Source organism: Canis lupus, chromosome 3, assembly GCF_003254725.2.
Source record: "Canis lupus dingo isolate Sandy chromosome 3, ASM325472v2, whole genome shotgun sequence".
Taxonomy (NCBI): Eukaryota; Metazoa; Chordata; class Mammalia; order Carnivora; family Canidae; genus Canis; species Canis lupus.
In genome coordinates this window covers 33,903,324-33,916,968 of record NC_064245.1, presented here as the reverse complement: position 1 = coordinate 33,916,968, position 13,645 = coordinate 33,903,324, and the positions used below count along the sequence as shown (strand labels likewise).

General features: G+C 40.2%; 1 protein-coding gene across 5 annotated transcripts in view; it reads right to left on the bottom strand.

Annotated features, from left to right (window-relative positions):
* Window positions 1–13,645, bottom strand: part of GABRB3 (gamma-aminobutyric acid type A receptor subunit beta3) — a 226,065-nt gene that overhangs the window by 73,052 nt on the left and 139,368 nt on the right. For 2 of the 5 annotated variants that reach the window (XM_035714122.2, XM_035714121.2), the window contains exon 4: window positions 2,113–2,217. The exons of the other annotated variants lie outside the window; for them this stretch is intronic. In XM_035714122.2, the coding sequence (XP_035570015.1) occupies window positions 2,113–2,217 (105 nt within the window). The remainder of the gene's footprint in view (window positions 1–2,112; window positions 2,218–13,645) is intronic. 5 annotated transcript variants of the gene reach the window in all.

The following is a 13,645-nucleotide window of genomic DNA, read 5'->3' as shown; positions in this document are numbered from 1 at the left end:
TACCATGAGGATGGAGAGAATGTGTCAGTCTGCCCTGGGAACCCAGTTGTCATCCAGAGCCTGTGAGCTTGGGCTTCAGGTCTTATTTTAATTTGTGTTGTTCTCCACACCATTAACAGCACCTCTCGGTTTTGGTCTTGGGTGTTTGCTGAGTTGACTTGAGTGGATTAGGGTTGTGGAGAGCTTAGGTAACAGAGAAAAACAGTATTTAAATCCAAACCTGCTGCATTAGCTGTGCCTTCTGAAGCAATTGCTTCACTACACCAGTGGGGACACTAGTCAGTATCACATTTCTTTCTCCTGTACAGATTGGTAGACAAAGGAAAGGTGACAGCAGACAGTAGGGCATGGTGCTGACTCCTGTGCTGGGCAGTGGTGAGCACCATGTATAATAATAATGACAGTAGCCGTGAACATGTTCTGATCCCTTGGTATGTGCTATGCCTCCTGCTAGTGTCATTTTGTTTAAACATAAAACAGGGATGATCAGTATTCTCATTATCATCCCCTCAATGAAGAAAAAAATTTAAAGAGCTCAAGTAATTTGCCTCTTCCTTTCCCCCTATGCCCCATTAAACAGTAGTAACTGGGGGGAATGGGATTTGAAGTTGGGGCTACATCCCTGCAGAGTGTGTCTCTCAACCTTAAAACCAAAGCTCTAAGGGACGGGGGCTAAATAGTTCTATAATAATTCGCATCTAGACTGAAATGAGCTTGATGCGAGGATGGTTTTGCAAAAATATCTTGAAGAGAGGAGAATCAAGTCATGTAGATAATGCAGTTTTTAAGGGGAATAAGAACTATGGCATCACTAAAGCCTCCCATCCTTGCAAACTTTTAGCACAGCTGCTATGTAGACAGATGCCTTGTGAAGTCCTCTTTTCTTCAGGGGGTCCCAGACAAGTTGATGCTTTCCACATTTGGAGCTCCCCAGAGCCTCTGTGAGCCTTCCTTGCCTTTTCCATGGATTGGTCACCCGTAAATATGGTGTAGCTGAGGGGGTCCTGCAAAGGGGGTGAAAGGGGACAGGGGAGTTGCCTTGAAATGGCATTTCTCAAATGCAGGGCTTTTGGGAGCTCCGAGGGTCATGGGAATTAGAACCAGGCAATACTGGTGAGTCTGATACTGGTGGTGAATGCCAGCATCTCCACTCCTTGGGCCTCTGCAGAGCTTACCATGTCCCTGACTTCCATCTTTCCTGCTCTGGTGATGTGATCCACCTGAGTACAGGGAGGGGTCTTCAGTCACACTGACATAGAACTCTCAGATACCAAAAGCCTCTGCCAGGGTGGGAGGGAATTGTGATTGTCTCCTCCTTTCCCACCTTTGCCCTTTGCACAAGAAACTAAATCTCCTAGGGAGAGACATTAGAGAGGAGTGGAGTATAGAGAGAAGCTAGCATTAGGAGGGTCAGAATGAGAATAGGGCCCAGTGTGGGGAAAAGTGAGAATATAGAAGAAAGGGCTCGAGGGACTAGTGAGCTTCTAGGAAGAGGGGGCAACATGGGGTATCCAAGACTCTGTGAGGAATACAGAGGAATGACGTGCAGGAAACGGTAGGGCATGGGGAGAAGCAGAAGTCTGGGAGGAGCAGGCTCATGAGAGTAGTGGGGATCCAGGAGGGGTGAGGTTCAGGGGACAGTGTGATGGGTATAGGCTCCAGAAACCTCATCCTGGGAGGATGGGTTTAATTAGATTAGCACACAGTAGGAAGAGACAGTCTGCTTTCTGGCATTGACCCTTGACTGTGGCACAACAAGCCATCTCAGCGCATCTAGACAGAGCATGCTGGCAGAAGGAGGAGGGAAGTAAGGTCCTAGAGATCAGGACTTACAGAAATAGCTGCCAGTGGAGGTACAATGACAGACCCTGTGCTCAGGAGACCCAGAATCCCCTCTGCTGTGGGGCCATTATGGATTGAGAGGGGTAACCTTCACTCCTAGCCCTGCCTCAAATTATTCAGACCTGGCTAGGAATAGGCCAGAGTTCCTGGATAAGTCACCAGCCCAGCCAAGGGTCCCCTGGTTTGGAGCTAGTGGGCTGAAACAGCAGTGGGTGGGGCAGGAAGAGGCAGACAGTCTGGGGCTGCTAAAAAAGGATTATTGGCACTTACAGCTCTTGAAGCCCCAGTGGCTGGGGTCAAGGAACAGGTATTCTTGAGTATGGGCCATTCACCTGCCAAGTGTTTACACATAGGTGATAATCCTTTCAAAATCTCCTGAGAATATAGAAACAGCAACAGTAACTACAAAAATAAAATAAAACCTCAGCCCATCTTTTGGGCATTCAGGCAGCTCAAATAAATTGCAATAAGAGATAAACAACAAAGTTTCTTTCTGCTTGGGGAAATCTCTCCACATTTATCACATTGAAATAACAAGAATACATATCTGAAAGTAGAAAGACTGCTCATTATTCTGCAATTAAGAAATTGACGAAATTTCCTCAGTGCAGGAAATGAAAACAAAATTTACTAACCCTGAGAAAGAAATGCAATCTCTAAACCACATTTATATATCTAGCTGCAGCTGTGAAAGCCACAGGATACCTACATTTGCATCTAGTTCAGTAAGCTTATGATTCAAAACCTTACAGGTAAGTTGTTCTCAGATTAGGGAAATTTGTTCTGAAAAGTTTACATAAGACCTAGGTCATAGGGACTTCTTTGTAGGCATTTCTGCAACAAAGTTTACACTGGGGGAATCTTGGCACTTCTTTTAACAAAATTTAGAAAATTCTAAGCCATTTCTTTTAATTATCAAAAAAAAAATGAGTATCCAACATTACATCTATCTCTCCTCCCACAACACACTTCATTGGTACTGAGGTTCCCATTTGTTGAATCCATATGGTGATTTTTCCTAAGAAGGCATGACTCATCTCCTTCTGCTATCCTCTCTTCCTCCCCTAACCTCCTTCAAGCATTCACTGAGTATCTCCAAAGGCCAGGGACCATGCAGGGTGCTAGGGAGTCAGAGATAAGGAAGACATAATTTGTAACTAACTTTAAGTAGCTCATGATCCAGGAGTTAGATATAAAATTGAACCAAAGATAATGAAAGTGATTAAGAGAAGGAGCTTTAGAATCAAACATGTTCAAGTTTCAAGTCAGCGTCTTGTTGGCTGGGCATATGTACATGAGCCATTTCACTGCCCTAAGTCCACTTACCCTATCTGGTAAGACTGCCTGTCACACACTCTTAAGGGCTTAGAATGGTGGAGGGCATCCATTAGGAGTCAAGGAATGCACAATAATGCCAAGGAAGTATATATTTAAGGGATATCTATTAAGTCTGGGCCTGGTAGGGAAGGAGGCTGGTGCACAAATGAGAAGGAAGGTAGCTGAGATGCTCTTGTCTTCTTATAATTGTTATACTGCCCAAAGATACATAGTTTGTATTTTTTATTCATCTACCTCAGTGGTAAATGTATTCAAAAGATGATCCAGTCACCTCTATAGTTACGAGTTCCTTGGTCCCCTATAGCCACCTGAAAAACTGGCATAGGATATAAATTACTTTGAACATAAGTGTTTTTTTTTTTTTTCACAATGAATAGATAGGATAGATATTTTTCTAGAGTCCATTAAGTCTGAAAAGCAAAATGATTATACTGGCCGACATTCAAAGGACACACACACACAAAAGGTAGTATCAGAAGAAACTGAGAATTCAACATAAGCCATAACATTTTTACTGTGACACTTTCACAGCTCCCTTTCATTGTAAATTGGTGGCCATGTATAGCCTTTTTTTTTTTTTTAAAAGAAGTTAATCTCCCAAACTGGGCACCAAGGCACCAGGACACAGAAGTATCCCCACTTTCCATTCCCAGGTTTCTCCACTGGTGTCTCTGACCCATTGCACTTTTCTGAGATTTGCATGGATGGATCCTTCTGAACCTTTCCATCCAGACGCCCCACAGGCAACCCAAACTTGATATGTCCAAAATTAACTCATTATCTTCTGCCCCAAATCTGTTTCCCATTCTGTACCACCATTCTGTACCCACTTATTTATTCTTTTTTTTCCCCATCTATTTATTCCTAACCAAACCACAACCAGAGGCTGCATACCAACCTCTTCTTTCTTTCTCATCTCACATTCAACATTTATTCAGTCACTGGGTTCTGTTGATCCTATTTCCTAAATGCCTTCCATATCTAGAACTGGTCCATGAGTCAGCAGCAGCAGTACAGAGACTTGAGAGTGTTCCCATTGATACTCCATGATTAAAGATAAGCTCTTGGACTCTCACATTGCATCCCAGAACACTTACCATGTCTAGAGCAGGATGAGTCTAACCCAGACCTCAGATATATAATGGGTTAAATACAAGAATATAAAAGATGATCAGATGTCTCACACTCTGTATGGGAACAGATGTTTCAACTCAGCACAAACACCATATGAATGAAATTTTGGACTGTGCTTGTAAACTGCGGAGTCAATGCATATTCTCCTTTATTCTAAAAAAGTATTTATCTGAATAACACTCACTCAAGACACCAGACTGTTTAATAAATTATGTATATATTAATATATATAAAAATAATATGCATGCACATATGTTTATATAATCTGCAACATGTGTGTATATATAATCAGATACATAAGTTTATTTTCCAGCAACTATCTTTATTTATTTATTTTTTTTAAATTTTATTTTTATTTATTCATGATAGACACAGAGAAAGAGAGAGAGAGAGGCAGAGACACAGACAGAGGGAGAAGCAGGCTCCCTGCAGGGAGCCCGATGAGGGACTTGATCCCTATCCCAGAATCACGCCCTGAGCCAAAGGAAGACACTCAACCATTGAGCCACCCAGGCGTCCCTCCAGCAACTGTCATTAATTAATAGGCTTCCAAAAGGGGATGGGATATCTCTTAAATATTTCATTCATCCAAAGATGCTCCAAGAACTGGCTGTTGAGAGACAGCCATATTGCTTGTGCAAGGAATCCTCAACACCTCTATATTTGAGGAATACTTGAACAACTGCTAGAATGTTAGAATGCTAACTTGAACAACATGCTAGAATGTTACACTTGGAGACTTGTGAGAGATTTATCTACGTTCTGACTATATGGTGTTTATCAAGCCTCTGTGCTGTTCCCTTGCTTGAGCATGGTGCCTGCATATGGCCATTAGGTTAAAGATTTTACCTCTTTAAATAGTGATGGTCATCTTTTGGGTTACATGACTTCTAGAGTTCACATTATTAGATTTGCTGAAGTGAATATCACTTATAATCACTTCTCTTTGAATTCCTTCAAAAGAGCAAACAAGGAAAAATAGGATTCAACAGAGAGAAGGCTATATATTTATCACAAAATAAAGGATGAATATTCCCATTTTAAATGAAGAACCCCTCTCAGCACTTATACTGTGAGAAGTCAATGCCTTTGCTTTTATATATGTGCCTCTGTATCAGGATTTAACAATGGATTTCCTCTTCTCAGAGACAAGTCATGTGGATTAGTGATGCCACACATTTTAAAGTACTTTCAGTTTCTAAGAAGATGTGCTATTTTTAGACAGCAAGCCCATTCATTTCTGAGATCATGTCTATTTCTGGTTTCTACCCAGAACCTGTTAGGTTATTGCTGTTAGATAAGTCACGATATTAACAATATTATATTTTATATACTGAGAAAATATTGACGATAATCATTCTTTTTCTGAACTGTTATTAATTTCAGCAGAAAAATTTGGATGGACATCACTGCATGGAACTACATGAAACAGTCCTATCCTTTGGGACACTGTAAGCAAAGCTTGGGTAGCCAGGTAAAAAAAAACTGTGATACTGATTTTCATACCTTCAGTCAAGCACAAATGCCTAAGGAAGGAGAAACCTAAGTGCTAAATTTTAGATAGGAGAGGAATGAAACTTTACTCCTGCTTTTTTAAACAAAGGACCTAGTACTCCCATTTTGCACTGGACCTTGTAAATTATGTAGCTGGCCCTATATGAGAGTAGTCAACTGTCCTTTGTTTCACCCATGACTGATTTATGCCTTCTTCCAGCATCCATGAAACTGCGGGTGAAATCCTAGACCAATCACTGCCCTTGATGCACAATTTTTTGCTTTTCTTCCTACTCAACTGGCCCATCCTCTTGGTCACTCACCAAATCTTTCTTTTCTTAATGCCAGGGTGCGCCACGGCTCTTCATTCTGTACTACCATGCACCTACTCAATCAAACCTCCAACCCTTTTCTTCTCTATCTGCACTCACTTCCTTTTAGTTATCTCTTTTAGGTTTATGGCTTCACATGCTATCTATATACTTAGGATTCCCAAATTTTATCCAACCTGATGTATAAACTCTAGAATCAACTAATTCATATTGAACTGATGCTAATTTCACCTTAAGAAAAGATTCACTTATAGTCTTCCCAAATCATTTGATGGTATTCCATCCTTACAGTTTTTCAAATCAGAATCTCGTTCTCTTACATTCTGCCTCAATCCACAAGAAATTCTGTTGATTCCACATTAAAACCAGACTGTGGTTCAGCCACTTCTCATTGCCATTGCTATCACCCTGATCAAACATCATCTTTCTTCCCATCATACTACCAAAAGTTCCTAACTGGTTCCTTGAACATCTCTTCTCCCACAGTCCTGTTTCCAACACAGCATCCAGAGTAACTTTTAACGATTTAAATCAGATTATCTGCTCCTGTGTTCAAAACCATACAATGGCTCCTTAGTTCACTGAAAAATAAAGCCCAGGTAAGACATGCTCTGGTCCACTTACCACCTCTCTGGCCTCTTCTTTACTAACTTCATTTCAGCAACAATACTCTTTTGTTCTCAAACAATCCAGATATTTTCCTATGCTAGGATCTTTGTATTAACTATGCCCTCTTCCTGTAACTCTCTTTCCCCAAATAACCTTCCTCACCTTAATATTACTTCCTCACCTTAGTCTTTACTCAAATTTACTTTTGAATAAGCTGTTCCTAATAATGGCAGTCTTCATCCCCTGCACTCTTCCACCCTGTTAACCCTGTTCATATTCTAGATGATATATGTATTTATTATATTTTTAAACTATGTGTATTTTCTTTCTCTCATGCTAGAATGTATGCTGCGTGAGTACAGGAATTTTGTCTATTTTGCTCACTGATGTATTTCAATTGCAGTGCTAGGACAGTGCCTTATATATGTCAAAGGTTTCATAAACATTTGCTGAACAAGTGAGCAGAACTTCTATAATACCTGAGTTGCCAGCACGTCCCTTCATAAAAGTTCTGCATGTGTCTCCACCCAGTGTTCCACATTGGTTGATAACCTCACGTCACTTCCAGTGAAAATTTCTCTGCAGTTTAAAGTCAATCCCCAAATCCAGATTAGTATAGGCATGTGATGCAAATTCTGAGGGAAGATGTCTTTCATGTCATCTAAAGTTCAGGTAAGACAGACACATTTATTTATCATCTCCCCTTGATATAAGTCCCTTTGGGGGAACTTTTTCCTACAATACCATTTCAGTGATGTGTGGCCCTTGAGTGCACCAGCTCTATGAAGCCACAATTTCAACATTCTGCTTTATAGAGTTCCTTAGTTTGGTCTCTTACTTCTGCATTGTCATTGTCATTAAAGCAAGCCAACTACTCACATAGGGCAAATGACCCTAGGATGTCTTCAAGTGTAGCTTATAATACTTTTATCCTCAGCTTTCTTTTAAAAATATGTCCTTTTTTGTGGCTCCTGGAGCTTTCTCTTTATTTTCCTATACATTAAGGGATACATTTCAATAATGTCTTTTATGCTAAACATTTGCAGCATGGCTGGAAGCTCCTTCTCCAAGAGACACTCTGCTCAGCCTCAGAGACACTCCTTCTTCCTGGCCCTTGTACTCCATTGGTCTTTCAGCTCAGGGCTCCTGTGCTTCCAACTCCCATCTATATCTCAATGTTGATTGCCTCAGGCTTCTTCCTGCTTCTCTCCTCTTTCTTTCTCTTTTCCATGGTGATCTCACTCAACCCAAAAATGTTCAACAAAACGTTTAGTTAATGTCTCCCTGTTTTTATCTGCAAGCCAGGTATCCCTTCTAGAACTAACTCCTTATCCAATTGATCTTTTGACAGCTCTTTTGATAGTGCCTTTGTCATCTTTACTCTGTTTCTTTCCTTATTCCTAGTCCAATTCTAGGGCCCAATCTAACTGGCTGGGATCAGAACTGGAGGAGGTAAGGCCCAGCACTGGTATTTTTTAAAAGTTCCATTTGTGGTTCTTATTTTTGCATGCAATTAGTCTTTACACCATGAATTCACATTCTGATCACTATTTTAAACTTAAAATTATACAGAATCCCTTCCCTTCATTAAAATCAGTAAACTCAGTTTCCTAACATCAACAGTCTATATTTAGAAAGCATGCACATGTACTATAACACAGACATATGGATGGCTCCTGCCATTCTCTGCCATAGAGAGGAGAGTCTGTGCTGTGTGAGTTGCAAGAACACAATCTTCCCCATTTGTTTCTGAGATTCTAGTGGATGCCAATGTGTCCTGCTGCAAACTGCTTCCAGCGGTCTCAACAAAAACCATCAACTCTGTCAAGTAGCTAACATGACAATTTGAAGACATGGGTCAGGACTCTAGGATTACTGCTTTCTGGCACTGCTTCAGCACAGGTGTCTGAGAACTGCCTCAGAGCATGGATGTCCTGACTCGTTCCAAGTCCTGATTCTATAAATAACTATGGCCTCAACCTAACTCATGCTGCTACTGTCACACATCACACTCACGAGCTGTTTCGTAAAAGAAGAGATATGAACATTTCAGAATATTTATTCAGTACATGTTAATTTGCTTACTGTTTATATCATTTTATAAAGGATCTTTTAAAATTGTACAGTGTATTCATATAGTTTGTTTACACAGAAATCCAGCATTCTCATGATATTCAGACATTCTTGTATATTCAACTATTGCATGAATGGTTGTGCTTTAAGCTACTGCATGCTGGTTGTGTTTATTTTAATTCTTCTAATATCTGCTTCTGGTAAATGTAAACAGATGTTTCTAATTATTCCTTTTCAGTACTTATGCCTTCACATCATGCATGCACAAGGAAGATTTAGGATTCATGAAGAGGTGAAATGTTTATGGTGCCAACATAAGTCATGAAAAGATGATTTTGATTGTTAAGATGCCCATCCTTTCCATTGGAAATTGGTAAATAACAAGAACTGCTCAATTATTCAAAAGGAAGAGCATTGTTTTAAGAAAGCAAGTGAACTCTGTAGGCTGGCTATCGTGGTCCTGGTAAACTTCTGACACTATTCCTATACATACGAGTTCAAAGGCGTCATCAAGCAGAGCTGTGGACCAGGGGAGAGGGCTCTAGCCATTGACAACAAGCTTTCATAAAGCATCCAGATGGTGATTTAAAGTAGCAAAAGGTCTCTATTTACCAAGGTGCTGGTTAGAACATCAGCTATCAAGTTAATTGTACATTTTCCTGATAATTGTGAGTAATGTTGGCTATTAAAATACAGGTTTTCCATATGTGACTTGCCTCATGTTGGATAACAGCTATACTATTTTTAGTATGAGAACAATAATTCTAAGCATCCTTTATGTTTCTCGGTCCCTTGCAGGCAGTCACAGGATCCACAAAGCTAGGATTTAGTCATTGTGCCACTGATTATACAGCTTGTAGACACATCATTTCCCTTCCCCTGAGTTTGGAATTGTGCATGCTAGACTCAGTTGTAACACAACCAAAGTTGTCAATTAATTAACTGCTGTGTTAATTAGAATTAGAGTTTATAATTTATAACCAGCAATATAATTAACGGCTGGTAATTTAATCAGCCATGATTCACTTGCTTTATATTCACCTTTAAAATCATGAAACTGTTGGTACTTAAAATGTATAGCGTGTGATGTCACAAAAGCCACAATCCTTTTTGTAGTCTCCTGCTATACTCTGACAGAAAATATAACTCCATATCCTTAAAAAGGCCATTTATGAAGATGAAATGAAACAGTACTGTGAGTGATAGACAGCTGTAAAAGTCCTTAGACTTATATCCAGCCCTCATAGCTATTATCAAATTTACTTTTATGAATGACAACCTGTGATGATCTGATTGCCTTTCTGTACAAGACATGAGCCAGAGAAACAATGTCTGGAACCTGGTGACATCTGATGACTTCTCAGACCTGAAGCAAATGTTAGGAGGTTCTTTAGAACAGACTTGACAGAGCTGCTTCAGGGACCTATTTCTCAGGGATGCCCTCCTCCTGGACAGGTTGGATGAGGGTGAGAGAGTAAGGAAGCAGGGGGAGAGGATAAGGGATTGACTGGGGTAGCTGAGGTTCAAAGATGAGCCAAGGGAAAGGACACTAGAATACAGGGTCAGCAGTCCTGTGGAATACAAACTCATGGTCAGAATTAGGTTCCCAGAATCATTCTTTGCCTCTCAAATGTCCATGACTAAACCCCTGGACCTGTGAAGGAGATCACATCCACTCAGGTCTGTTTCATTAGCACATGTGAGTCACAATGGATATGTCAAGGGGTGGATGACAATTTCCCAGTCACACCAGTCTACCAATTCATGGCTGGGCCAGTAACAGGTGCAATTGGCTTTCCCTAGTTGACAGAAGAGAGCTGACAGCAAGATGCATACACAGCTGCAGAGTGTCCTGCCGTAATGAAGTAGCATTAAGAATAAAAAAACTGAATGCACACATGCAGCACCTGCACCCACACACACACATATGTATGTGTATATATGTAAATTTAAATACACACAAATATACAATTCCAAACTCATCGGAAGGAAAACGTATCTAAGCTGTGACTATCAGCTAAAAGAATGTATTAGCAGCACAGTGGCTGAATCTTAGCTGTGCAGTTGGGAAAGCTGAGAAAGCTTGCAAAGGAATGAGAAACAGAAAGAACACTTTGAATTACTGTTCTCACTCTAAAAATAGTTTAGCTATCTGCCTATCTATCTGCATTTACATATCTGCACACGCACACACACACACACACACACACCAAGGCAGTACTAGATAGCTATACCAGTCTGTAATTATTAAGTATTGTGAGCTATTGCAAAAAAGATATTGAGTTAGTCAATGGCCAGGCACTTATTAAATTAATTCATTTATTCATGAACTTAGTCGTTCAGTTTTGAATTCATCCATTCACTTTCTATTCACCATGACCAAGTGGGATTTATCCCCGGGATGCAAGGCTGGTTCAATACTGGTAAAAACAATCAATGTGATAGATCATATCAATAAGAGAAAAAACAAGAACCATATGATCCTCTCAATAGATGCAGAGAAAGCATTTGATAAAATACAGCATCCATTCCTAATCAAAACTCTTCAGAGTGTAGGGATAGAGGGAAATTCCTCAATATCTTAAAAGCCATCTACAAAAAGCCCACAGCAAATATCATTCTCAATGGGGAAAAACTGAGAGCCTTTCCCCTAAGATCAGGAACAAGACAAGGATGTCCACTCTCACCACTGCTATTCAACATAGTACTAGACATCCTAGCCTCAGCAATCAGAAAACAAAAGGAAATAAAAGGCATTCAAATTGGCAAAGAAGAAGTCAAACTCCCTCTTCCCAGATGACATGATACTGTACATAGAAAACTCAAAGGACTCCACCCCAAGATTGCTAGAACTCATATAAGCAATTCGGCAATGTGGCAGGATACAAAATCAATGCTCAGAAATCAGCGGCATTTCTCTACACTAAGAATGAGACTGAAGAAAGAGAAATTAAGGAGTCAATCCCATTTACAATTGCACCCAAAAGCATAAGATACCTAGGAATAAACCTAACCAAAGAGGTAAAGGATCTATAACCTAAAAACTACAGAACACTTCTGAAAGAAATTGAGGAAGACACAAAGCGATGGAAAAATATTCCATGCTCATGGATAGGCAGAAATAATATTGTGAAAACGTCAGTGTTACCCAGGGCAATTTACACATTTAATGCAATCTCTATCAAAATACCATGGACGGGATCCCTGGGTGGCGCAGCGGTTTAGCGCCTGCCTTTGGCCCAGGGCGCGATCCTGGAGACCCGGGATCGAATCCCACGTCAGGCTTCCGGTGCATGGAGCCTGCTTCTCCCTCTGCCTATGTCTCTGCCTCTCTCTCTCTCTCTGTGTGACTATCATAAATAAATAAAAAAAAAAACTGTTAAAAAAAAACAAAAAAAAAACAAAAATACCATGGACTTTCTTCAGAGAGTTGAAACAAATCATCTTAAGATTTGTGTGGAATCAGAAAAGATCCCAAATAGCCAGGGGAATATTAAAAAAGAAAACCATAGCTGGGGGCAACACAATGCCAGATTTCAGGTTGTACTACAAAGCTGTGGTCATCAGGACAGTCTGGTATTGGCACAAAAACAGACACATAGATCAATGGAACAGAATAGAGAATCCAGAAGTGGACCCTCAACTTTATGGTCAACTAATATTCGACAAAGCAGGAAAGACTATCCACTGGAAAAAAGACAGTCTCTTCAATAAATGGTGCTGGGGAAATTGGACATCCACATGCAGAAGAATGAAACTAGACCATTGTCTTACACCATACACAAAGATAAACTCAAAATGGATGAAAGATCTAAATGTGAGAGAAGAGTCCATGAAAATACTAGAGGAGAACACAGGCAACACCCTTTTTGAACTTGCCCACTGCAACTTCTTGCAAGATACATACATGAAGGCAAGAGAAACAAAAGCAAAAATGAATTATTGGGACTTCATGAAGATAAGAAGCTTCTGCACAGCAAAAGAAACAGTCAACAAAACTAAAAGACAACGTAGAGAATAGAAGATATTTGCAAATGACCTATCCGATAAAGGGCTAGTATCCAAGATCTATAAAGAACTTATTAAACTCAACACCAAAGAAACAAACAATCCAATCATGAAATGGGCAAAAGACATGAAGAGAAATCTCACAGAGGAAGACATAGACATGGCCAACAAGCACCTGAGAAAATGCTCTGCATCACTTGCCATCAGGGAAATACAAATCAAAACCACAATGAGATACCACCTCACACCAGTGAGAATAGGGAAAATAAACAAGGCAGGAAACCACAAATGTTGGAGAGGATGCAGAGAAAAGGGAACCCTCTTACACTGTTGGTGGGAATGTGAACTGGTGCAGCCACTCTGGAAAACTGTGTGGAGGTTCCTCAAAGAGTTAAAAATAGACCTGCCCTAGACCCAGCAATTGCACTGTTGGGGATTTACCCCAAAGATACAGATGCAATGAAATGCCGGGACACCTGCACCCCAATGTTTATATAGCAGCAAAGTCCACAATTGCCAAACAGTGGAAGAAGCCTCGGTGTTCAAATACAGATGAATGGATAAAGAAGATGTGGTCTATGTATACAATGGAATATTACTCAGCCATCAGAAAGGACGAATAGCCACCATTTGCTTCAACATGGATGGAGCTGGAGGGTATTATGCTGAATGAAGTAAATCAATCGGAGAAGGACAATCATTATATGGTTTCACTCATACAGGGAATATAAAAAATAGTGAAAGGGATTATAGGGCATAGGAGAGAAAATGAGTGAGAAAAATTAGAGAGGATGACAGACATGAGAAACACCTAA